General features: G+C 53.6%; 2 protein-coding genes across 2 annotated transcripts in view; both read left to right on the forward strand.

Annotated features, from left to right (window-relative positions):
• Nucleotides 1-8,446, forward strand: part of ELAC2 (elaC ribonuclease Z 2) — a 13,539-nt gene extending 5,093 nt beyond the window's left edge. Inside the window, exons 9-24 of the mRNA XM_027907178.1 lie at nt 18-76; nt 165-237; nt 1,065-1,177; nt 1,780-1,878; nt 2,069-2,207; nt 2,292-2,377; nt 3,351-3,460; nt 3,718-3,814; nt 4,213-4,351; nt 4,950-4,988; nt 5,149-5,258; nt 5,574-5,673; nt 5,753-5,873; nt 6,056-6,134; nt 6,822-6,966; nt 7,577-8,446. Of these exons, the coding sequence (XP_027762979.1) occupies nt 18-76; nt 165-237; nt 1,065-1,177; nt 1,780-1,878; nt 2,069-2,207; nt 2,292-2,377; nt 3,351-3,460; nt 3,718-3,814; nt 4,213-4,351; nt 4,950-4,988; nt 5,149-5,258; nt 5,574-5,673; nt 5,753-5,873; nt 6,056-6,134; nt 6,822-6,966; nt 7,577-7,819 (1,752 nt within the window). The 3' untranslated portion in view covers nt 7,820-8,446. The remainder of the gene's footprint in view (nt 1-17; nt 77-164; nt 238-1,064; nt 1,178-1,779; nt 1,879-2,068; nt 2,208-2,291; nt 2,378-3,350; nt 3,461-3,717; nt 3,815-4,212; nt 4,352-4,949; nt 4,989-5,148; nt 5,259-5,573; nt 5,674-5,752; nt 5,874-6,055; nt 6,135-6,821; nt 6,967-7,576) is intronic.
• Nucleotides 8,447-9,668: 1,222 nt separating this feature from the next.
• The window catches only part of LOC114070081 (dynein heavy chain 9, axonemal-like), a 63,399-nt gene continuing 49,888 nt past the window's right edge, over nt 9,669-23,179 (forward strand). Inside the window, exons 1-12 of the mRNA XM_027907287.1 lie at nt 9,669-10,079; nt 12,828-13,024; nt 13,539-13,697; nt 14,390-14,520; nt 14,601-14,812; nt 15,001-15,234; nt 16,324-16,491; nt 18,353-18,469; nt 19,570-19,720; nt 20,603-20,717; nt 21,393-21,461; nt 22,621-22,747. Of these exons, the coding sequence (XP_027763088.1) occupies nt 9,669-10,079; nt 12,828-13,024; nt 13,539-13,697; nt 14,390-14,520; nt 14,601-14,812; nt 15,001-15,234; nt 16,324-16,491; nt 18,353-18,469; nt 19,570-19,720; nt 20,603-20,717; nt 21,393-21,461; nt 22,621-22,747 (2,091 nt within the window). The remainder of the gene's footprint in view (nt 10,080-12,827; nt 13,025-13,538; nt 13,698-14,389; nt 14,521-14,600; nt 14,813-15,000; nt 15,235-16,323; nt 16,492-18,352; nt 18,470-19,569; nt 19,721-20,602; nt 20,718-21,392; nt 21,462-22,620; nt 22,748-23,179) is intronic.

Genomic DNA, 23,179 nt, shown 5'->3' on the forward strand with positions numbered 1-23,179 from the left:
TGTTTTGGTCTTTTCAGATTCACCCAAAGAAGGGGAAATTCCTGGCAGCTAAAGCCCAGGAGATGGGGCTGCCAGTGTGAGTAGGAGATCCCAGGCTGGGGCACGGGGCAACAGCAGACACTTGGGTGTTGTGCAGCTAAATCTTTGTATGGCCTTGTTTTCAGGGGAACTCCAGCCATCCTTCCCATAATTACAGCTCTCAAAAATGGGGAGAGCGTCACTTTTGAAGGCAGAGAGGTAAGATGTGTCTGTGCTTCTACTGTGGCTTTGCCACCCTCCCTCCTTCACTGGGCTCCCAGTGACAAGCTTTAGTGCAGATTGGTTTGCCTACCAGTAGGTACTGGGGTTGTTCCAGCTTCAGATTGTTGCTGACTGTGCATGTCTGGGGCTGTTGAGGTTATGATCAAGAAAGCACACTCCAAAACAAATACATGTGTGGTATGGCTGGATGTTTGCTGTTTGGCAGAGCTTCTTCCTCTCCCCTTCTCAAAGCTGATGCAGATCTAGGAGCAAGCTAGTGGAGTTAAATCCTGCATTTTTTAAATCTGGGGATTGAATGTCTATGTAGCCATAACTCCCTCCTTACTGTGTTTGCAGTTCTTATATCAAAAGTGGTTTAGTGGTTCCTAGGTACAGGGTCAAATCTCTCAAACACTGGAGTGAGGGGCAGAGCCAGCTCTGGCCATGGCCCAGGTGATCTTCAAGTGCAGATCCTGATCTGGGAGACAGGATTAACACATTCTTTGTGTCACAAGAATTTCACAGAGCCTTTTTTTTACTTAAACATGCTTTTTCTACCTCTTAATCTGCCGTGGGAACCTAAAAGCTGCTACAATTCCTTTCCTTAAGTTTGATTGTGGTTTGCCCTGGGACCTGGGTGGGGATTTGTTGTTCCACAGTGTGTAATGAGAGCAGAAGGGGAACAAGAACTGCCCTGGCTGGGTTTGCTGAGCATTTAGAGGGGCTTCTGGGGGCTGCCTGGTGGAACAGCTGGTGACAGAGCAGTGCAGAAAGGGCTGTGTGCACACACTGTTTGTGGTCTGACCATTGTGTGTCTCCTGCAGCTGTTCCCTGAGGAGCTGTGCACCCCCACGGATCCTGGCCCCGTGTTCCTGGTGCTGGAGTGTCCTCACGAGGGCTTTGTGGATGCTGTGTGTGAGAACGAGACCTTCCGCAGGTAGGGGGTCACCTGGAGGGTTTGGGGAAGGAGCCCTGTGCTGAGCTCTGCCAAACAGGAGCTCCTCTCCTAGTCTGGGTGTGCTGGTTTTTGTGGCTGATGGCTGAGCTCTTTGGCACTGTTAGGGAGCTCAAGATGCAAAAAAGGACTGGTGGTGCATTTTAGGAAAGGCAGGACCTGTGGAAATCCGTGACTGTCACAGGCCTGTCTTCCCTCAGGGGCCCCAGAGCAGGAATGTGCACTGGTGTGTGGCTGGGGAACAGGGGAGGTTGCTACTTTCCTGGGTGCTGGAAGCCCAGACTGCACATAACAAGTCTGTAGGGCTGGTGCTGAGGCATGTTGGGCTCATGGAGGCCCTGCAGATGTTGTTGCTGATGGAGGAGAGGAAATGGCCTGTGGGGGACAGTGGAGGTGTCAGCAGAGGATGGGTCTGAGCCTGGTGCTTTGGTGCTGTGGAGCCTGGAACTCCTGGGCCGTGCTCTGAAGGTCTGTGCTCTGTCTGCCTGAGGGGCATCTCTGGGAGCACCAGGATGGGACAGGGGTGGGTATGCCAAGGGATGGACTGAAGCACAGGTATTTTTTCTGTGTTTGAATGTGCCCAGGTACCAGGAGGGACTTCCTGAGAACCAGGTGGCCTTGGTTATTCACATGACTCCGGAGTCAGTGCTCCGAGACAGCCGCTACCAGCAGTGGATGGAGAGGTACGTGGTCCTCTAGTTCCTGGGTTTGTGACTTGGCAGCAGCCTGTTCTTGTTCCTCCCAAAGTACAAGGAGCTGTTGGCTGGCAGCAGGGCTCTGCTGGCTCAGCTGAGATCTTTAGCTCAGGTGTGCACATGAGCACAGCTCCAGTGTGGGGCTGAAACTGCTGTGTGCGTTGTTGTCCTGTGACAGATTTGGCCCCGGGACTCAGCATCTGGTGCTCAATGAGAACTGCTCGGCTGTGCACAACCCGCGCAGCTACAAGATTCAAACTCAGCTGAACCTCATCCACCCCGAGATCTTCCCCCTGCTCACCACCTACCAGAGCAAGGTAGGCCAGGCCCTGCCCACGTGCCCCGTGCCCTGAGCAAAGCCCACATTCCACGTGCCCTTCCATGTCCCCTCCTCCCTGCAGGAAGCGGAGGCCGAGTGCTTGGTGCCCATCGTGCGAGGGGAGTGCCTCCTCAAGTACCACTTCAGGCCACAGCAGGAGTGGCAGAGGTCAGTGGGAATCTCTGACTTCCCAGGTTTGGGGGTTTGGCGTGGAGCAGCTTTTCAGTGAGGGAGCACACTGGGTCAGCATCCTTTGCAGATCCTTTCTGCCAGGCTGCCAACTGTGTCTGAGGGCTGTGTCCCTGTCCCTGAAAGTCCTGGACAAGGTGTAGAACGTCGATGAGTGAACTACTGAAAACAACACCTGACCAGTGGTTTGGAGTGTTGTTTCTGTCCCTCATTCTTGTAGCCTCATGGTCCTCTGTCCTTTGCTTTGACTCATGCTGTGAACCCGACCATGGCTGTGGCAGAGCAGATGGAGGCAGGGAGAGAGTTTTTGGGGAGCCCAGTGAAAGGCTTAATGTCTGAAGACCGAGAAAGCCTGATGTCAGATCTGAAAGCACCAGGTGGTTAACCAGTTGTCAGCTTTGCTTGTGCTGGCCTTGTGGGCAAGTGGGTGAAGCTGCTCAGTGAGAACCTTAAGGGCTGGGGACCACATGTGCAAGAGGATTCCATCTGCCAGGCTCAGATTTCTGGCTCTGTTGGGCAGAACAGGAGGGCCTAGGTGCCAAGAAGAGTTTAAGTGTCTCTGCTCAAGGTGTCTGAAGGCCTGTGGTACTGCAGGTGCTCTGATGCAGGCCCAGGGCACAGGTCCCTTATGCTTTTCAGTGGAACCTGGAGCCCTTTTGAGTGGCTGCTCCTCTTCCAGGACCTCCGTGCTGCCTTGCAGTGCCCTCTAGTGCCTGGCAGCTCTGGATCAGGACATGGTTCTGTTCCACGAGCTTTTCCAGTTTGGTGGAACAATCGTTTCTGTGGTTTCTCAGCCCAGCTAGGCCTTTTTGGCACACCACACTTGTGAACATGTCTTCTCCTTGGAACTTGGAAAGAGCATTTACCCCCTTGCTGTAAGGCTGTTGTGGCACAGGAAGGGCTATTTCAGTGCCTGCCCTGCCCCGTCCTGATATGTGACCTCTTCCTGCAGAGATGCTGTGACTGTCTGTGATCACAACACCTTTGTTAGTGAAGCCTTGGACCTCCCTGACTTCCAGACCCGTGTGAAAGAGTGCAAAGAGAGCCTGTCTGCTGTACCAGGTATGGATCAGGAACCTGGCTTGGATCAGTGCAATGGGAAGCAGGAGCTCTTGGTGCCCCACTGCTTTAGAGCTCAGAAAAAGATGTGAACGGGTGGTGCTTGTTTTACCTTCCCTTGTAAACCTGCTGCTGAGGGAGGCAAAACTGACTGTGCTGGGCATTTTGGCTCTGGAGTTACTGGGCTGGTGAACTGAATGGTGTCTGACTGGGCAGTACGTGGAGAACACTTACAGGTTCTTGTTGTCCCTTTTCTCTAGGAAATGTGGGTGCTTATCCTGAAATCGTGTTCCTGGGAACAGGATCTGCAATTCCAATGAAGATCCGAAATGTCAGTTCCACACTGGTGAACACCAGGTAAATCCCAGTGCCCTACAGGCTCAGTGTCTCGGGGTGCTGCCCAAGGGCTGATCTAAACAGTGCTGGTGACACAGGGTGAGTACCCCATCCTGGAGTCTGCGCTTTCAGGCACCAGTCTCCCTGTAGGTGGGGAAGAATCAAGAGCCACCTGTAAAGCCAAGCCTTTAATGTCTCCATTTTACCATAGCCCTGAGGGTGTGTGCGGCATCAGCACAAGACCAGGGTGAGGTGTGCGGACAGAAAGGCTCTAAAGCCATGGCTTGTAGTGCTGGACAGCACTGGGGTGTAGGGCACTGAGATCTCTGCCTTCCAACCCAAAAGATCCCCCTCCCAGCGTGACCCCGCTCACAGCTCATCCAGTGGCTGCCAAAGGTCTCTGTCACTTGTCTCCTCAGCGCTACCCGCTCCCTCCTCCTGGACTGTGGAGAAGGAACCTTTGGGCAGCTGTGCCGTCACTATGGACAGCAGGTTGACCAAGTGCTGTGTAACCTCGTGGCTGTGTTTGTGTCCCACATGCACACGGACCATCACTCGGTGGGTTCAGTGTGGGAAGGGGCTCTGTGCATGTGTGCTCTGCTCTTTGAGGTCAGCTGGAGCTCCAGCTGATGAGTGTGGGCTGCCCTGCTCTGCATTCCTCTCTGCATTCCTTCCCCAGGCACTGCTCAATCTGCCTGTGTTTGTAATTCCCTCTCCCTCTCCGTTTGGGATCCCTGGAATCATGCAGAGTTGTAATTTTTTGGCAGTGTCCAACCCAGCCCTCTCTGTGTTTACAGTAAAGAGTCACAGAAGGACCAGCTGGTCTGTTCTAGACTGGGCCTGAGCAGGACATGGTGTGTGCTGCTCTGTTCTCTGACCATCACACTGGGTCTGAGGAGCTGGATAGGGACTTACTGCTCTCCACCCTTCTGGGAAGGGTTGAGAGCCTTGGGGGCTTCTGGCCACCAGCTTGGGGTGTAAGCAGTGTCAGTGTTACAGCAGCTCAGTAAGCTGCCGTTATTGAAAAGCAGTAATCAGGGATTTCTGACTGCAGGTTTGTTCTGACTCCAGGCTTGCTGAGCTGTGGTAGCACTGTTGCCTCTCCCTCCCCAGACATTTCTGACTGCAGTCTGTGTCCTGCTTGTTTCCTTTGCAGGGGCTGGTGAACATCCTGATGGAGCGAAGGAGAGCTTTTGTGAGTAGCCCTAGGGTTCCAATGCTCCTGAACTTGGCTTGGGGTGAGGGGAGAGGAACTTCTGAGTAGTGGAGAAGCACCAACACTTCCCTAGGTATTTCTTCTCTCTGATTTGGTGTACACCTAGTACTGATGTTTTCCCCCACCTTTGCTTTTCCAGGCAGCCCTTGGTCAGGCTTTCAGCCCTCTGTTTTTGGTAGCACCTGAGCAGATCATGCCTTGGCTACACGAGTACCACAACCACTGTGAGGCGATTCTTGAAGACATCAGGTGAGAGTTCTATGTGGTGTGTGGAGAAAAGTCCTTGCTGGGTCCTTATTTAAGGCAAAACATGTCACCCATTCCCCAGCCCCTTCACTGGAGGTGACTCTGAGTCCTTCTGCTGCCTGTAGAATGAGGATGTGCAGTTTGCAGAGGGCAGGAAGAGTTACAGGGGGAATAACAGGCAGGTGCACCAAAGCACACCTTACACTTTGTAAAGTGCTGAACTGAGGAGGAGAAATGGCAGAGATCAGCCACCCTAAAGATTAGATCGGGTTTTACTTTGTGCCTGTCCTTAGTTCTCTCTCCTTCCCTCCCTCACAGAATGATTCCTTCTCAGTCTCTTGTGAAAGGCTGTGAGAACATCAGGCCTAAAGCCAAGGGGTTTGTGAGCTCTCTGTTAGAGAGCTATGACCTGGCTGAGGTGAGTTCCTGAGCTGGGGGCTCCGTGGCTGTGAGGGGCAGGAGAGGACCTGGGCTCTAACACTTGTGTCTGTGTTCAGTTTCAGACCTGTGAAGTCCAGCACTGTAAAAATGCTTTTGCGTGTTCACTGATCCACAAATCTGGCTGGAAAGTAGTCTACTCTGGGGACACAATGCCCTGCATGGCCTTAGTGCAAATGGGTAGGTGATAAAACCTTCTACTTGAAGAATCTCTTGGAGAAGTATCTGACATGGGCACCCCCAAACCCTTGGTGCTGTGCCTGCCACGCAGTGAGGGGCTGAGGGGGAAAGAGGAGAGCTCATGTAGGCAGTTGGACTAGTCAGCTTTCAACTGAAAATTGAATATATTATGGTTTATACAGGTAAAGATGCCACCCTGCTGATCCACGAAGCCACACTGGAAGATGGCCTGGAAAAAGAAGCTATAGAGAAGACCCACAGGTGGGGTGTGTTCTGCTGTCTGTCTGAGCTAGTGTTGTTCTTGGAGCTGGGGATGAAGGGCCCAAGTCCTGTAGAAGGTCCTGGTGTGTGTAGAGCTTTTCCACATTAAAGTGGTGTGTGCTCATTGCAGCAGCTCTGGAGCCACTGCAGCTCCTCTCAACGTCCCCCAGAATAGGTGGGGAAAGCTGTCAAGTAGACAGCAGTAACTCTGCAGATAGAGTACCCTCTGCCTGATTACATCTTGGGCCTAAGCTCAAGGGGTAGAAGGGTCATCCTGTCCTTGTAACTAAACTTGCAATTCCAGTGAGTTCTGCAGCCAGGGATTCCTCGTGCTGCCCCCAGAAAATGAGGAGACCTGAGAGCATCTGCATGGAATTACCTGCAAATCACAGTGCAAGAGAGCTGGGTGTGCTGGCACCTCTGGAACAAGTGTTTGAAAAAGTCCCTGTCCCCAGCGACTTGTGGAGCTCTTAAAGGCTGACCTCCAAGTAATTACAGCTGCTTTTCTGCCCTTTAGAAGGCAGAGACTTGCCCCCAGTGCAGGCTGCCCTGGGGAGAGGAGCAGGGTGTGCCTGTGGGGACCCTGGGGCTTAGCAGGGGTGATGTCAGCTGGTGTGATGTGACTTGTGTGCAGAGCAGCCTGCCATGCCTGTGTGTGACCAGGGTGTGCTCCTGCTTCCTTTGCAGCACGACCTCCCAGGCAATCCAGACGGGGATGAAGATGAATGCAGAGTTCATCATGCTCAACCACTTCAGCCAGAGGTACGCCAAGATCCCGCTCTTCAGCGAGGACTTCAGCGACAAGGTTGGAATTGCCTTCGACCATATGAGGGTGAGTTGGCAGCTTGGGGCCAGGCCATGGGAAAGGTTGCAGTGTTACTTTAGGATGACTGCTCATGATTTCAATTTTCCAGTTGTGTCGATAGTCCATCTCCTGAAGAGCAGTCTCCTCTAAAACAGCTCCTTTAACTGCTGACAGCAGACATCACCAGTATGGGGAAAGGGTGGCACAGGGTGAGGCAGGTGCTGATGGCTCTTGAATCTGACTCTTAACACACTGACTGAGTACTTCCCTCATGCACCTCAAGTCTGTGCTTGCTACTCCCAGCCAAAAACCTAATTTTGCTTCCATCCCCATTCCCTTCTCAGTTTGTGTGCTACTTTAGTGGCTTTCTGCAGCAGGCATCTGGGAGGCAAAAGCTGCTACCACTGGGCTGCAGGCAGTTGTGGCAGTGAGGGCAACTCCCTGTCAATCAGAACTTGTACTGGTTCACAGCATTTCTGGGAAGAAAGTGTGAATAACTTGTCGAGCCAGGGCTGCTGGGTGCGAGTGTGCACACAGGGAGGGGCAGTGCCCTGCCAGCTGCTCAGGCCACGGGCGAGGGGGAGGAAGGGAAACAAAGAGCAGTTCTCATGCAGGCGCTCTCGTGCTTATGTTGTAGGTACGTTTCGGTGACTTCCCAACCATCCCGAAGCTGATCCCGCCGCTGAAGGCTCTGTTTGCAGATGACATCGTGGAGATGGAGGAACGCAAGGAGAAGCGGGAGCTGCGGCTCCTGAAGGAGACGGCCCTGATGCTGGACAGACTGACTGGGGGGGAGAACACGGGGGCAGCGTGCCAGAAACGGAGACAGGCCAAGAACCACCAGGAAGTACCAGACAAGAAACTTAAAACAGTGAACTGAGAGAGGCACAGCTGGGAATGCTCTGCTCTGAGAGAGGGCCCTTGCTCTCCACAGGCCTCGGGAGCGCGCGGTGCTGCCGGCACAGCAGGAAAGGGGCTGGCCTTGGTTCTGGGCTTGCTTGGTCATCGTGGACCTCCCTGGACTGCAGCTCCAACATCTGCCAGCAGTGCCAGTCCTCGTGGAGACAGGATCTGCTCACACAGCTCCCCTTCCAGGGGCTCACCCAGCCATGTGGCATTTTTCTTTTAGCCTGAAGTTCTTCTCTCTGAGCTGTTTTGATTTTTTTAGGTTTGTGCTAAAAGCTATTGATAATGTAACAGCAGCAGGTGTGACCTTTGCAAGAGATCAGGTGTGAGAGGCCCTGAGGGGCCATGGATTTGCCAGAAGAAAATGGACAGGTCTCAGTGATAGGGGATGTAATCAGGTGTCAGAACCCAGGTGACAGGAGGAAAATTAACAGTAAAATGGGACCCAGTTACTTTTTAGGTCAAATTAGGAGTGACGATATGTCTGTACATCTGTGTTCCCATTTTATTTTAGTTTTCTCCACTGATTTTTTTTTCCAAAAGATCAGTTTCCAAACCCTTTATTTAGAACCTGAATAAAGCACTCACCATCCTCCAGGAAGCTGTGTTGTAGCTGGATCACTAATGAGGAAACAAACACCTGGTTTGCTCCAGAGAGTGACCTTGGCTGGCTGATTCTGCATTACAGCATTGGAATGAAGAGTTGCCCATCAGGTCTGGATCATGCTGGAGCTTCATGCCTGTGTTTTGTGCCAGAACAATCCTCGCTGCCTCTTTTACCCTCTAGACAGAAGCTTTGCTTGTCAGCCCAAGCTGGTCCCAGTGGGTTTTGAATGGCTGGATCAGACTGGGAGTTTCCTCGAGCAGATTACAGTTGGGTGCATGGAACAAGAAAGCTGGCAAAGCAGGCAGAGGGGGGGGAGGTCTGTGGTTAAGAGGGCTTTTCTGAGGCTTTCTGTGGGTCAGCTCTCCTTCTTCCCTTCCCACTGCTGTAACTGCCTGTTACTGCTCTGTGCTGCTTGAATTAAGGAGTTCATTTTTGGAGACAACTTGAAGACACACACAGCCCCCAGGCCCAGTTCAACAAGTGATGCCAGCACATAATAAAGACTTAAGATTTCATTTTAAGGTGATGGGAAATTAGAAAACAAACTGGAAGCAAAATACTTTTTTTTTTTTTTGAAGAGCTGAGCTTTAATATTCTTCTTGTCTAAAGCAGAGACAGCAACTGACAGCTGGGTCCTGCAGAAAAGCTCTGCTGGGCTTTTAGGAATAGCTCTCAGGGATTGGGGAAAGATGAGCAAGGACCTGTTGCTGGGCAGGTGTTTGTAGGAGGGGGTTGGATGCCCATGAGAGGGTCTGGTTACTGCTGGGCTGAGACGAGCAGCCCTGGGCCTGCACAGGGTCCCTGTGCTGCTTCTCATGGAAGTAAAGAAAGGTCTTTTATTTGGAAAATAATGATACACTTGTCACATTGGGTATTAAAATGCAAACCCAGCAGTGGCAAGAGCCCACAGCACGTGGGTTCCGGCTCCAGGTGGTTGATGTTTGTCCAGTGGGGTCGGGGAGCAGCACGGTGGGTGATGGACGGGACCTGTCTGTGCCCGCTGTGGAAAAATTCCCGGTGCTGTGCTCTGAGCTGCTCTGAGCCCGGCTGGGGAACCGCTCTGGGGCTGCAGAGGGGATACAGTGAGGGAAACGGGCCGGAGGAGGAGGGAGGAGGCTGGGACCGCCCTCGCTTCCCGGCGGGACACGGGAGCGGCTCCCGGGAGTCGCCCGGGCAACGGCGGCTGCTCCCGCAAACACTCGGCGGTGCGGGCGGGATGGAGGCGGCGGAGCCCGGCGGGGAGCGCGGGGCCGTGGGGCCGGAGCCCTCGGAACCCTCGCAGGACGCCGGTGCGGGAGGGCCGGAGCCCCCCGAGGCCCCGGAGCCGGTGTCGGAGCGGCTGTGCCGGGGCGCGGCGCGGGCGCTGGCGGTATCCCCCGAGCGTTTCGCGGGAGCGGCGCGGGCGCTGCGCGGGTTCGTGCGGGGCGCGGCGGGGCCGGTGCTGCTCGCCTGGCGCGGCCCCGGAGGGGAGCTGGGACTGCGCCCCGGGCCGCCCCCGCCGCCCCCCGCCTCCAGCAAGGCCATCTTCTTCCTCCGCCCGCCCGGAGCCGACCCCGGCCCCGCTGAGCTGCTCTGCGGGGACCTCCCCGCGGACCCCCTGGCGCACTTCGCCGCCCTGCTGGAGGAGGTAAGGGGGAGCGAGGCAGCGCCGGCGGCTGCAGAGCCCCCTGAAAGACACCCCGAAATCCCCAGCCGCCGTGGCTCTGGGCTGTCTCGCTGGGGTGTCCGTGTGGGACTGACCCACTGTACAGAATCACGGAATGGGTTCCTGAGAGAGAAGCTGTGGCTACCCCTGCCCTGGAAGTGTCCAAGGCCAGGTTGGACGGGGCTTGGAGCAACCTGGGCTGGTGGAAGGTGTCCCTGCCTGTGGCAGGGGGTGGGATGAGATGATCTTTAAGGTCCCTTCCAACCCAAACCATTCTGTGATTCTGTGACAATCAGTGCTGGAAGGGACATTTCAGGGCCATCTGGTCCAAGCCCCACCTCAAGCCGCGCCCCCCAGAACCAGAACCAGTTGCCTAGAACCGCACCCAGGTGACTTTTGAGTATCTCTACGGATGGAGACTTCACAGCCTCTGGGCAGCCTCTGCCAGCACTTGGTCACCCTCACCATGAAAAAGTGTTTCTCTGATGTTAAAAAGAGCCTTTGGCAGTTGAGTGCACAGTTACCTCAGGTGGGCTGATGTTTCTCCAAAGGGATCTTCAAGAGGCTCAAGAACTTTCTCCTTCCTGTGTTATTAGCCTGACCTAGACAGCACTGTCTGAAGTTATTCCCGACGGCCCCTGGCCTGGAGAAGTCCCAGCAGGAGGCTGAATGGGAAAGCAGAGGAACTGCTTACTTTGCAAAGCTCAGATGATGCTGTTGGTGTCTTAGGATGGTGACTGATCCTGGATTCCCAAGAGCAGGCTGCCAGGCTGGCTCTCAGGGTTTCGTAGGTTAACACATTGTGTACATGGGGAGCTCTTCTCCCAAGGTGTTGGATGGGCCCTGAGGTTTGGAAAGCTGGCTCGAGCAGCAGCTTCTGCTCTGTCTGTGGGCACTGCTGGGCGACACACTGGGCACTGCAAACACCATCTGCTGCAGAGAGGTGCTGGGGTAGGAACACTCCCCAGGTCCTCTTAGATACTGCTTTCTGGCTGCCCTCAGCACCTGGTTTTGCACATCCCAGCTGCAATTGCAGACTTTGGTCCCTCCCCTGTGCAGGCAGATGTGGTATTTCCACTGGGGATGGGGTGAATCTGTGTGTAAGTGGAAAAGGCACTGAATTTCCTGGACCTAGTTCAGATGTGGCTCTGCCTGCAGCACAAGCACTTCTCCCAGAAGCTTTTGTCACAAGTTGTTAGGACAGTCTTAGAGGAATTTTTCATTGAAATAAACATTTTGTGTCAAGCTTTCTGTGGGTTGTTTGGGGCACCAGGAACTGACCCACCAAATCGTGTCTGTGGGTCACAGCTGGGGGTCACAGCTTGGGCCACCTCACCTGCTTGTAACACCTACCCCTTGTGACGGCTGCAGGGGACACACCTCGGTGCTGTGGGGCTGGGGGGTTCATTGGGGGCCCAGTTGTCATTTTAACAATCCAAAAGAAAATGAACAGCTTCTTTGGCTGGTTATGACATTACTCTCATTGGCAGTCCGTGTGATTTGAGTAATAGAGACAACTGCTAGAAGTGCAGCTGAAGCAGTTGGAGCTCTCTGGGTCTGCCTGTGTGCCCTGGGGTTGTGCCCCCCTTTCCCAAGGCTCCCTGGGCAACTGTGGTTGCTGCTCCTGGTCTTCCTCAGGCATGAGGCAAAGAATCTTCAGCACCCTAGGAGGGCCTCATGGTGGTGCTGGGCTGCTTTGTTCCTTTTTGCTTCCATGTCCCTTTGTATCTGGTTTTATACCTTTGGCCTCTCCCAAGCCTGGTCACACAAAGACTGTTTGTCACCAGGGACGACCTGGCTCCAATCCCAGAGCCAGCCCAGGGTGGGTGACAGGCACTGTTGCTGTCACAAACAAGCTAGAAGCAGCTCAGGTCCAGGCAAGCCCAGCCCAGCCATGGGTCTGTGTGGTGCTGGGTCAGTGCAGACCCTGCAACTTCCCTGCTAGAGACAGAAATCATATTTAGTGGGTTGCAACCTCAGAAAATAACCTAAAGAGTGGCTGTGCTCAAGGCTGACAGTGTGGCTGGGGTGGGGATGGAGGAACCCTCAGCAGCAGTAGATCCCAGGAGGTACCAGGGACCTCTGCACCCAGGGGGGTTCTGTGCAGGGACAACCCTTGGGTTGGGGGGTCAGCACTGGGAGATGTGGGAAGAGCCAAGGACAAGGTCCCACAGAGCTGTCTGTTGTTTCAGAGGCTGAGAGAGCCCGAGGACGGGTCAGCTCACTTTCTCTGCTGGTTTTCACCCCTCTCAGCTGCCTGGATTCAGGGGAGAGGGTTCACTAGGAACAGTGTGGGCTGGAAGGAGGCCCTACGTCGTCACCTGCCCTTGTTTCACACAGGCAGGGAACTGCTTGGGACGGTGATGAGTATGGATCTCCTGGCTTGGCCAAGTCAGGACTGTGGAGCCTGGTGGCCTGTCTGTCTCCTGCAGCACTTTTTCTCAAAGAATCATCCAATCACAGCATGGTTTAGGTGGGAAGGGACCTTAAAGATCATCCAGTGCCAGCCCCTGCCATGGGCAGGGACACCTTCCACCAGCCCAGGTTGCTCCAAGCCCCGTCCAACCTGGCCTTGGACACTTCCAGGGATCCAGGGGCAGCCACAGCTTCTCTGGGTAACCTGTGCCAGGGCCTCCCCACCCCCACAGGGAAGAGTTTCTTCCTGCTATCCAATCTAACCCTGCCCTCCTTCAGCTCCTCTCCATTGCTCTTCCATGGCTCCTGCTGTAGGTGATTGTGCCCATCCTGACCAACCGCAAGAACCACCAGGGCTGGCCACGAGTGGTGTCCCAGGACATCATCCATCATGTCCACAGCCTAAAAAAAACTGTTTTCATGGTTGTTGGCCATGTCAAGGGCAGGACCTTGCTACCTCTTCCAGCTGGCTCAGAGGGAATTGAGAACATTGATCCTGAAAATGAGAGATTGTGAGTATGACCTGTGTGGTTTTATGTCCTGAGTGGGATGGAATGGGGACTTTCTGCTCCCAAGGCAGGGGGATGACCTGACCTCACCCACTCTGTGTCCTTTCTCTCTGAATTAAGCAGGTGAAGGTCTGTGGGAAGGTAAAATAGATTCAGGGAGAAGAGAGTGGGTAGAGAGAGACTTGCTGGGGGTGCAGCTCTGCAGGTCAAACACTGAACCCAGAAGGATCTGGTGTGACAGTGACTGGCTGTGTAGGGGTGGCAGCTGGCTCTTTGTGGGGATTCACTTCATGACCAATGTGTTGTTACCCACTCTGCTGTGGAGCTTCATCCATTTCCTTCAGGCTGCAATCCCCGTTTAAAACAAAGACAAAATCTTATGGGTTTGATTGTTTTGTGGTTTTGAAATATGAATCTAGACTGTAACTGCAAAGCCCAGCTGCCCAAGGGGTTGTTTGAGCTGGATCCACATGGATTATGTGGAAAGCCAAGTGATCCATGAGGTCTGTTTGTGCAGCCTGGAGCTGGTTGATAAATCCCTCGTCCATGCCACTGAGTCAGCCATCATTGACTGGAGCCACCAGATCCAGAGAGCCCTGAAGAAAGACTCCTCAGAGCCTCTCCTGAAAGGCAGCAACCCCAACCCAAAGGTGGAACTGGAATTCTGGAAGAACAGGTACTCTGGGGCCCTGCCCAGGGCACAGTGGGCACTGGTGCTGGGCAGGGTGGAGGGAGCTGCTGGTGCAGACAGAGCTGCTGCTGCTGCTGAGAGTCGAGAAGAGCAGCTGCTCAGGGTCATGCAGAGACCTGAGCTGAGGAAAAGTGCTCCCACACATGAAATAATGATGATCTCAAGGTGCCTGGGAGCTGCTGGGCAGCTGGCTGGGTTTAACTGGGCCCCAACACAGCTTGGGGCTCCACCGTGAGGGAAGCTTTTTCGAAATGCTCTTTCCGTCACTGTTCACTGGGAACCAGCCCCAGAGTGGAGCTGATGGACGCCTTCTGTGCCCTCAGCTGGCTGCTGCTGCTGGGCTGTTGGTGCCAGAGTGGGGTTAGATGAGCCAGGGAGTGGAATTTGATCCTGCCTTTGTGTGGAGTTGGCTCAGGCTGACCCGGGACAAAGCCCTGCCTGCTGAAACACCACATGGCTCCTTTCAGCAGAGCCCTGCCCCCAGCAGAGCTGCTCTCATGCTCACTCCCAGCACCCCTGACCATCCTGCAGGGTGGGTCCTGTTCCCTTTCCCTGCTGGGACTCAGTCCATGTGTAGCTGCAGGAGATCCTGGATCAGGCCCAGGGGAAATGGGTGGTGTGGAGGGACAGCTGGTGCTGCCCCAGCATGGGCTGGTGACCTGTCTTGGCTGCTGCAGGTGTGAGGAGCTGGAATGTATTTATGACCAGCTGAGGTCGAGGAAGGTCAGGAACTTGCTGGAGGTGCTGGAGAGAGTGAAGAGCATCTACGTCCCAGCCTTCAAATCCATGCTCAGGGACGTTGAGGCAGGTGAGATGCTGGGACAGCTTCACCGTGGTGCTGACTGCTGACCCCACAGCTCTCACCACTGCTCCCATCTCTTCCCACAGCTCTGGCTGAAGCTCAGGACATCCACCTTCACCTGACACCCCTCCAGCGGCCCTTGGAGGACATAGAGGCTGTGGAGTTCAGCAAGGTGAAGCCTTTCCTGGCCCCTCTGCTCCATGTGGTGTGCTGGATCTGGGCCACCTGCAAGCACTACAACGTGGCTGTGAGGATCATAGTTCTGCTCCAGGAAATCTGCAACCTGTTCATCCAGCAGGTGTGTGTCTGTGGCACCTGTGTTTGCCATGAGAAGTTCTTTATGAATGTCTCTTCTCTCCTTCTATCCTCCATCCTTCCCTGGTAGAGTGATTCTGAATTTCAGAGGCAGGGGCAGACATGTTCAGTGCAAGAAGTCACTGCTGTGCTGGCAGAAGTGACCCCTCAGGTGTGATTTTGCTCTTCCAGGCAGTGGTGTACCTGTCTCCAGAGGACCTTCTGAAAGGAGAGATGGAAGAGAGCCTGGGCAAGGTGCAAATAGTGCTTGACATCCTGAATGGCTTCAAAGGGGTGTTTGAGGAGAGACGGGAAAACCTGCACATGTATTATGAGCCAGGCCAGGAAGTGAGGAAGTGGGACTTCCACTCCAGGATGGTGTTTGCAAGGCTGGACAGCTTCCTGAAGAGGCTGGAGATGGTGAAGGTGAGACTCTGCTCTTGAAGAGTATTCCAAGCCATCAGGAGAGCTCTGCAGCCATGAACTCATTCACTGGTATCTTCCCTCCCTGTGGCCTCCCCTGATGGCAGGGAATGGGGCTGTCCCATCTCCCATGGCATCAAGGCCAGCGCCTTGTTTGACCAGATCTTACTCAGTGCATTTGTCAGATAAACTGCTGTGTCCTTCTGCTCAGCTTGGTCGGTGCTCCCAAGAGTCCTCTTGGACTCCATGCTCCTGTTGGAGCAGGGGATGGGGACTTTGGGGCTGTAATAAGCCTGTACAAACTCCTGGGCCTCTTGTGGCCTTCAGAGACACTCGAGGGCTGGGTCTTGCCTGACCTGGAGAGGCCACATGCTCACCCCGAGCCCGGGCACCACTTGGGCTCTAAGGTCTCCCCAGAGCCTTCTTTTCTTGAGGCTGAACAATCCCAGTTCTCTGGAAGGATTTGGTGTGCAGGTGAGCAGACTGTGCTGGCTGGTGCAGAGAGTAGTACCAGTGGACACAGGGCCAACCGTGTCCTGGGACCCCTTTGGCAGCTCCTGCCTGGGAGGTGCTGGCCAAGTGTTGCCTGCCTGGGGGTGAAGCTCCATGCCTGCTCAGCTCAGCTTTTGGGGTTGTCCCTGAGCTCACAGCAAGCTGGACAGCCAGCAGGACATTCCTGTGCTGGAGAGCAGAGCATTTCTCCTGGTCCTCTGGGAAAACAGACCTTGTTTAGCCTGAGCAAAAGGAATGGATGGGGTGTGGGGGGGGCAGAGCTGCCACAGCTGGGTCAGTGGGGCACCTCCTGAGAGCTGGCACTGTGGGGCCAGGCCCTGCCCTGCTCCCCTGCCACCTGAGGTTGGGAAGGAAGGACCTGTGTCCTTTCAGCAGACAAGGCCACCTAGGAAGGGGCAGTGACCCTCTGGAGAGGGATGTGCTGTGAACAGGACAGGTGGCTCAGGACAGGTGGCTCCCCACTTCCTAGTTGTGTCACTCCCCTGTGATGTGCCTGGGCAGGTCCTTCAGCAGGGCAGCAGACACAGCACAGTGCTGTGTCACCATCTGACTCTGTGTGTGCCCCCACTGGCTCTGCAGAGTCTCCTGACCACGGCCTTGGACCTGACAAAGCTGGAGAAGATGGAGTTCAGCGGGATCAGAGGGAGGGCCCTGGGCCAGCAGGTGCTGGACATGCATGAGGAGTTCCAGGAGGCCTACAAGGTGTTTGCAGAGCGAAGCTACGACTGCCTCGACCTGGACAGCACGGTAGGTGGGACCAGCCTGCAGGAGCACCAGCAGGACATCTGTGTTCCCAGAGCAGCAGCCCACTCTTTGTGATGGGATTTGTCACTGAAGGAAAAGGGAGCTGCTGGCCTTTCCTGCAGAGATTTGGGAGTTCTTGCAGCTCCATATCTAGTATACCTTGCTGGTTCAGGACCTTAGACCGGTGCAGATGGGAAGCCTGAATTCCCCTGCCTTTCCCCAGCTTTCCCTGCTGGTGTGTCTGACCTGTGCCAGCACCCCCATCCCTTTGCTGTCCTGCTTTCCTGCTTTAGTGCCTGGTTTTGGGAAGAGGGCCAGCTCCACAGTCCCTGGGGATGTGTTTGCCCCTGTCTGCAGAAACATGTGGCATCTCAGCTCTCAGAATTCAGGGACTCTCTGTTTGGTTATCAGCAGTTCTTTAATTAAAGGAATATTTCCCGTGGGTCATGGCTCCATGGCCATGGGGGTGGCACACACAGGGCAAAGCCAACGTGCCATGGACAGCCAGCCTGCTCAGAGCTCCTGCCCCAGGCTGTGACACCAGCAGGGAGCTGTGCAGGAACAGTGGGAATGGCATTTCCCAAGGGATCCGCTGTGGCTGGTGAGCAGGACGTGGTCAGGCCTGTCCCCACAGCTGGAGGAGGGAGGGGTAGAGCTGGGGTGGCCTGAGGGCAGCTCTGTGGGGAGGGCTCCAGGGTTACGCTGGAGCAGCTGTGTGAGGGGTGGCTGGGCTGGGGGTGGGAGCCTCTCCTTTGCTGCTGGGTCCTGCCTGCTGTGGGGATGGCTGGCTTGTGCTTTGCTCCCTGTAGCTCCTGGTCCACCCCTGCAGTGGGTGGCACATCCCCAGGGCTGCCTGGGACAATCCTGCTGGAAAGAGGGCTCTGAAGGAGGGTGACAGTGTGGCAGTGGCTCTGCAGGAGCTGGTTTGGTTCCAGTGACCCCGTGGTGTGTTATGTGACTCTGAGCTGTGCTCGTTCTCTCAGTGGTTGAGTTCTGTTCTCTCTGTTACTCTCTAGAGCCTCCTTTTTAGCTCAAACACAGCATCTGTTGCTGCTGGAGCTGAGCAGTGATACCAGCAAAAGCTGTTGCCTTATGCTCTCTCCTTCCAGAAAAAAGACACATGGCCTCATTTCTGGTGGCTTTGGCCAAGCCAGGGCAGAAGCCCTGAAAGTCTTCCCATTTGTCAGGTTCAGACTTTGATTTGGACTCTTCTACCTGTAGGAAAACAAAGGTAGATTTTACATTTGAACTTCAAAGGATTTATTCCAACTGGGGCAAGAAGAGCTGTGCCAGAAGATGATGGGAATCACAGAAATACAGAACTGTTGGGGTTGGAGAGGACCCCTGGAGGTCACCCAGTCCACCTTCCTGCTCAAAAGAGGCCCATCTGGAGCAGGGCTTTAACCAGATTAATACCTCTGAGGCTGAAAGTGTCCAAGAGTGGGAACTCCACAGCCCCCTTGGGCAGCCCATGCCAAGTGTTTTGGAACTGCCTTTGTTGTTGCACCACTTGGAGTCACCCAATGAACAGAACCATGGGGATGTTTTGGCTTGAAAGTAGATGGGATTTGGAACTCAACGAGTGCATCTCTGGGTTTTTTGGACGATGGTGTGGTCTTCAGATCAAGTGCAGGGTAAGAAAGTGCAGTTAAAGGTCTATCTTGTGCCTAGGTTGAAGTTAGTACCCCTTGGACTGTGGATCTGTCCTGGAGGGCCCTGATCCAACCACGGGACAGGAGTGTCTCAACTCTCCCAAGAGGAACTTGGCTGGAGGTTGGCCAGAGGAGTGGTTTAATTCCTGGTGAATAAGAAGAGGAAATATATCCCTGGTACTGTCTCACAGCTCACTCTCCCCTTCCCCCAGGAGTTTGAGCAGGATGCCTTGGGTTTCCAGCAGAAAGTAGAGGACATCGACCACCGGTTGAGCACTGTGTTCACCCAGGCCTTTGATGACACCCTGGACTTGGAGCACATCTTCAAGGTTGGTGTGGCCCCTCCCTTGTCCCAGTTTGCCTTGGGGAGTCCCAACTGGCCTGTCCCAGGCAGTGCTGGAGGCATGTGAGGCTGGTGTTTGCCATGGGATGGACAGGGGGACAGTGACACTTGAGCTGCTGGGCTGGATGTGGTGAGGGATGTGGGTCCCTCCTGAGCTGTGCCATGGTGGCTCTGGAAACCCTGGGAGGGCTCCTGCTCTTCCCATTAAGACACAAACAGAACAGACCTTTACTCAGTTTGAGGAAGAGTAGTCAAAGAAATCACTCAAATCAAGCTTTTGGATGCCAGAAGTTTTACTGGTCTGTCTGCGGGCTGGAGGAAATGATGCTTTGTCCAGGATTTTCAAGGCCAGGTTGGACAGGGCTTGGAGTAACCTGGTCTGGTGGAAGGTGTCCCTGCCCATGTCAGTGGGGTGGAATGAGATGATCCGTAAAATCCCTTCCAACCCAAACCATTCCATGATTCTTTGATTTCCTGGTGAGAGCTGCTGTTAATATCAATTTGTTGTTTTAGTTAACACATGGATGCACTTTGACTTTGAAAACTGAGGGTTTTTTAGAAACAAGGCTGGTTTGTTTACCAATGAATCCATCCTGCAGAGAAAGTAAATGTATTTTCTGAAAAATTTCCATATAATTGTGGAAAAGTCTATAGAAAGAGATAGAAGTGATACTGTTTATCTTTCTGAGTCTTTTTTTTTTTTTTTTAAATAACACATTTTGAAGCATGACAATAACACATTTGAAGAATGACAGTGGGAATGTGGTTCACCCCCAGAGGAAGTCTGAGCACCTCTCATAAAGATATTCTCCATGATGTGGTTTAGTGGGCACGGTGGGATTCGGTCAAAGGTTGGACCTAATGATCTTGGAGGTATTTTCCCACCTTAATGATTCTATGAAAGGGAGAAAATATTTGGAAAAGCAGGGGGGAAAAAAATTCCCTTTGCCAAAGTGCCCATCCGTGCAGACTTTTGGGCTACTGAGAAAGGTGAAACATCTGGGTCAGGGAGAAAAATCCCAGTGGGTCTCTTTGCAGAGGTGTGAATTTTTCCCCATTTCTTTCCCTGTTTCTCCCCCTCTTCAGCTGCTGACCATGTTCCAGAGCCTTTTGGAGCGTCCAGTGATCGCTGCAGTCGCTGCTGACAAATGGCCTGTTCTCATCAGCATGTTCAGCACTGCCCTGGACCAGACCAGGCTCATCTACTGCAGGCATACCCAGGCAGGGCTCGAGCTTGGTGGGTGCCCTGTGTGCTGAGGAAAAGTGACTTTATAGTAAATTTGATTTATATTAATTTAGGGGAGGAAATAATTTGCTTTTGCTGAGGAAATCAGGGCTTTCCAAAGTGCAAAGGTTTTCAGCCTCTATAGCTCCCTGTGGAAATGGAAATGCCTGGGAATGCTCTGTTCTTGGCATTGAAGCAAATAATCTGTTGAAATATCCTTTTCTAAAGGTGTATGTGTGAGTGGGAATGAGGGCACATGCTGAGCTTCTCCCTTGTAATGCTGAGTATGGAAGGGGGACTTGGGAATTAAGGGTTTTGTCAGCCTTTTCCAGGTTTATTATTTCCCCTGAATGTTGGCACAGGAGGGAATGGGGAGACTCCTGTCAGATTATGAGGATTAGTGTGTCTTTTTGAACAGCAGCCCTTTTCCTTGCCTCAGGAAGACTGTTCTGAAACCAGTGCAGAGTTGAGAGTCCAGAGAGAATGAGTCCAGAATTTGCTGTGGATTTGGGAGGCGTTGTTCTGTGGGTGTTAGAGGGGATGGTCACAACGAGCTTCTGGGCAGAAATGGCTCCCCTGGTGTTTGTGGGGAGCAGGGAATGCACCCCAGGCACAGAATGCCTCAATCAGCTCTGGTTCTACCACATACTGGGCTTCCCTCATTTAGGGTCCAGGGGCACAGGGGATTTGTCCCAGACCTACATCATGTAGCAGACATTGGATTTCAGGGAAGAAGCTGGGAAACCAGGGCAGTTTGTGCAGATGGATTGCTGTTGGTGTCTCTTTGGGATTACAGTGCCTGTTGGTGTATCTTTGGGGTTCCAGAGCCTGTTGGTTTATCTTTGGGGTTATAGTGCTGTGTTCAGTGAAATGCTGTCTCCATGTCCCCCCCAGGGTCTCCCCCCCTGCACAAGAACATGCCCCCCGTGGCTGGAGCACTGGCCTGGGCTCGGGAGCTGCGAGCGCGGATCCAGAGGCCTTTTGACCAGCTCAGGCACATCCCACACCTGTGAGTGTCTGCTCCAGATCAGCTGCTTTCTGGCCACCTTGAAATCTTGTCTCTAATCAATCCAATATTCTGACTTGAATGTTATCCAGTGGTTCCAACTCGGACAATCCTCAGTGGAGGATTGGAGGGAGCGCACTGGTGCTGTTCCCTTCCCTGCCATCCTGTCTTTTTAAAGAAACTCATTAACTAGGTTTGTTTTGAAGTGGGTAAGAGGCACAGTGGGGTAGTTAATGGGCACTTCAGCTTTCAGACACGGTGCTAGGCTGCAACTGAAAGAAGTACTGGAGTGAGAATGTGGTGCTGATAACAGCAAGGTCATGGGTTTGATATATGGGCTATTCATCTTAGAGTTGGACTTGATGATCCCTGTGGGTGCCTTTCAACTCAGAATATTCTGTAATTTTGTGAGAATCTTTCTCACTGCAATCCCACTCAGCCTGGTCTCCAGGACCTGCCTGGGAGCAGCCCAACCCTCAGGTACTGACAGAAGTCAACTTTCTCAGCATTAACCCAAGGTCAAGAAAATGAACCAGAGCTGGAATTCTCATCACCCAACAGTCATTCACCCAGCAGTGACCTGCCTGCACTCTGGTGGGGGTTCTTGGGAAGAGGTAAATACAGCTTGCAGCCTGTCAGGACTAAACATAGCCCTGAGCTGGTCTGTTGTGTCTCCAGGTGCTTGGACTCTGCCCAAGGAAAGAGGGTGGTACAGAAATATGAGGAGATGATCCAGCTGCTCGACAGGTGAGTGGGGCTCAGGCCCTGTGTGAGGAAACTTTCTCCTCCTCTAAGCTACCTTCCAGCACATCCACCAGCCCAGGGCCTGGGAATGTCTCTTCCTAAGCCAGAGTGAGTTTTCTGCTGGGAGAGGAGGAGGGATCCTGTCAGTGTACACCAAAGGCTTCCTGGGATGGCTTGAAAGGAGAATTCTGCATGGGAGGAACAGGGGCTGTGCAGCCCAAAGAAACTTTGGAAAAAGCCACTGTGGGATGGAGGAGCTGCTGAGGTAGAAGGCCTGGGCTGGGCAGAAGTCTCTGCCCACTCGTGCCCACTCACTGATGGTGCTTGCAGTGACTGTAATGTTTATATTGCACAGTTTGAAGTGGGAGTCATTGCCCTTGACTTGGCATCTCAATGTTTCATGTTAAACTGGTTGCTCTGGGCTGACTCTTCAGGGGAGCCTCTTCCCCAGGAAGGAGATCTCTGCAGGGCCTCATCCCTGTCAGCAGTGAAGGCTGCTGGGTCCTGCAGGGGGGATGGAGAGAGCCCTGTTCCCAATACCAGAACAAAGGCTGGATAATGGATAATTTAGCGCAGCCCTTCCGAAGGCAGCAGCCCCAAAGAGCGTCTGGGTGACCCAACAGAGGTGCTGGTTTTTGGTGACATTTCCCAACCAAGGTGCTCAGGTGACAATTTGATTCAGAAGAGACTTTGTTCCTTGGGTGGTTGGGGCTGTCCATGACATGTGAGGTACCAGGCCCCTGTTCTGCCCTCTGTGCTCACAGACAGTGGTGTCACAGTCTCTGTGACAGAGATTGTGCAGCTGCAGCTGGAGCCACCCCCAGCATCCCTGTGGGTTTGTGGCACCCACCCTGCTCAAACACTTTGGAAATGCCCATCAGCTGCTGATCTGTCACTTTGTAAATGCTTTGGAAAGTCTGCCTACAAATCTGAAACCTCTGCTAAAACTGATACTTGAGAGAGCTTTGTCCTCTTGCATTGATGCTGTCACTGGCATTTGGGTGTTCGTCTTGGAAGCCACGATTTTTAGGAAGATGGCATGGATGGGTTTTTAACATTCCTTCATAGTTTTAGTCCTCAGATTGGACAGGACTTCCATTCAGTTACATGCCATGGTCTGCTGGCTTGGTAAGCACATGGTGATGTTTCTCTTTTCTGTCAGGTATCAGGACAAACTGTATTTGGACTGGTCCCAGACAGTCTCAGAAAAATCTCAGTACAACCTGACTCAGCCGCTCATCCGGCGAGACCCAGAGACCAAACTGATCACTGTCAACTTTGATCCCCAGGTAGGAACTGCTGCCTCTCTCCTGCCTCTCATGGCATGTCCCCAAGCTGTGCTCCACTGTGCACAGGTCTGGGGGGGTTGGTACCAGGTCTGTTCTCTGAGGTCTGTGGAACCCTTTCTGTGGTGGGTGACATGGATTTACCATCATCTTCATGGGCTCTGTCTCCTAGAGAAATATCAGGATCACAGTTTTAGCAGAGCAAATTCTAGTCAGAACCAGTGGCAGAAAGTCCCTGAGGAGCCAGGTGTGTAACTGGTGTCAGCACATCCAGACCAGTGTCAATACTGGTGTGGGGAGTGTTGGGACATCATCTCCAGAGGTGGGTTTGTGTTATGTGTACCTGAAACCCGAGCTTCTGAGAGGGTCTAAAACACCCGGCAAGGATTTGTTTTATGACTCCAGTGTTTCCTTCACTGCAGAGCATGAGGCTGA

Source organism: Empidonax traillii, unplaced genomic scaffold (genome assembly GCF_003031625.1).
Source record: "Empidonax traillii isolate 1590-97213 ecotype Southwest subspecies unplaced genomic scaffold, ASM303162v1 scaffold26:size2357266, whole genome shotgun sequence".
Lineage (NCBI taxonomy): Eukaryota > Metazoa > Chordata > Aves > Passeriformes > Tyrannidae > Empidonax > Empidonax traillii.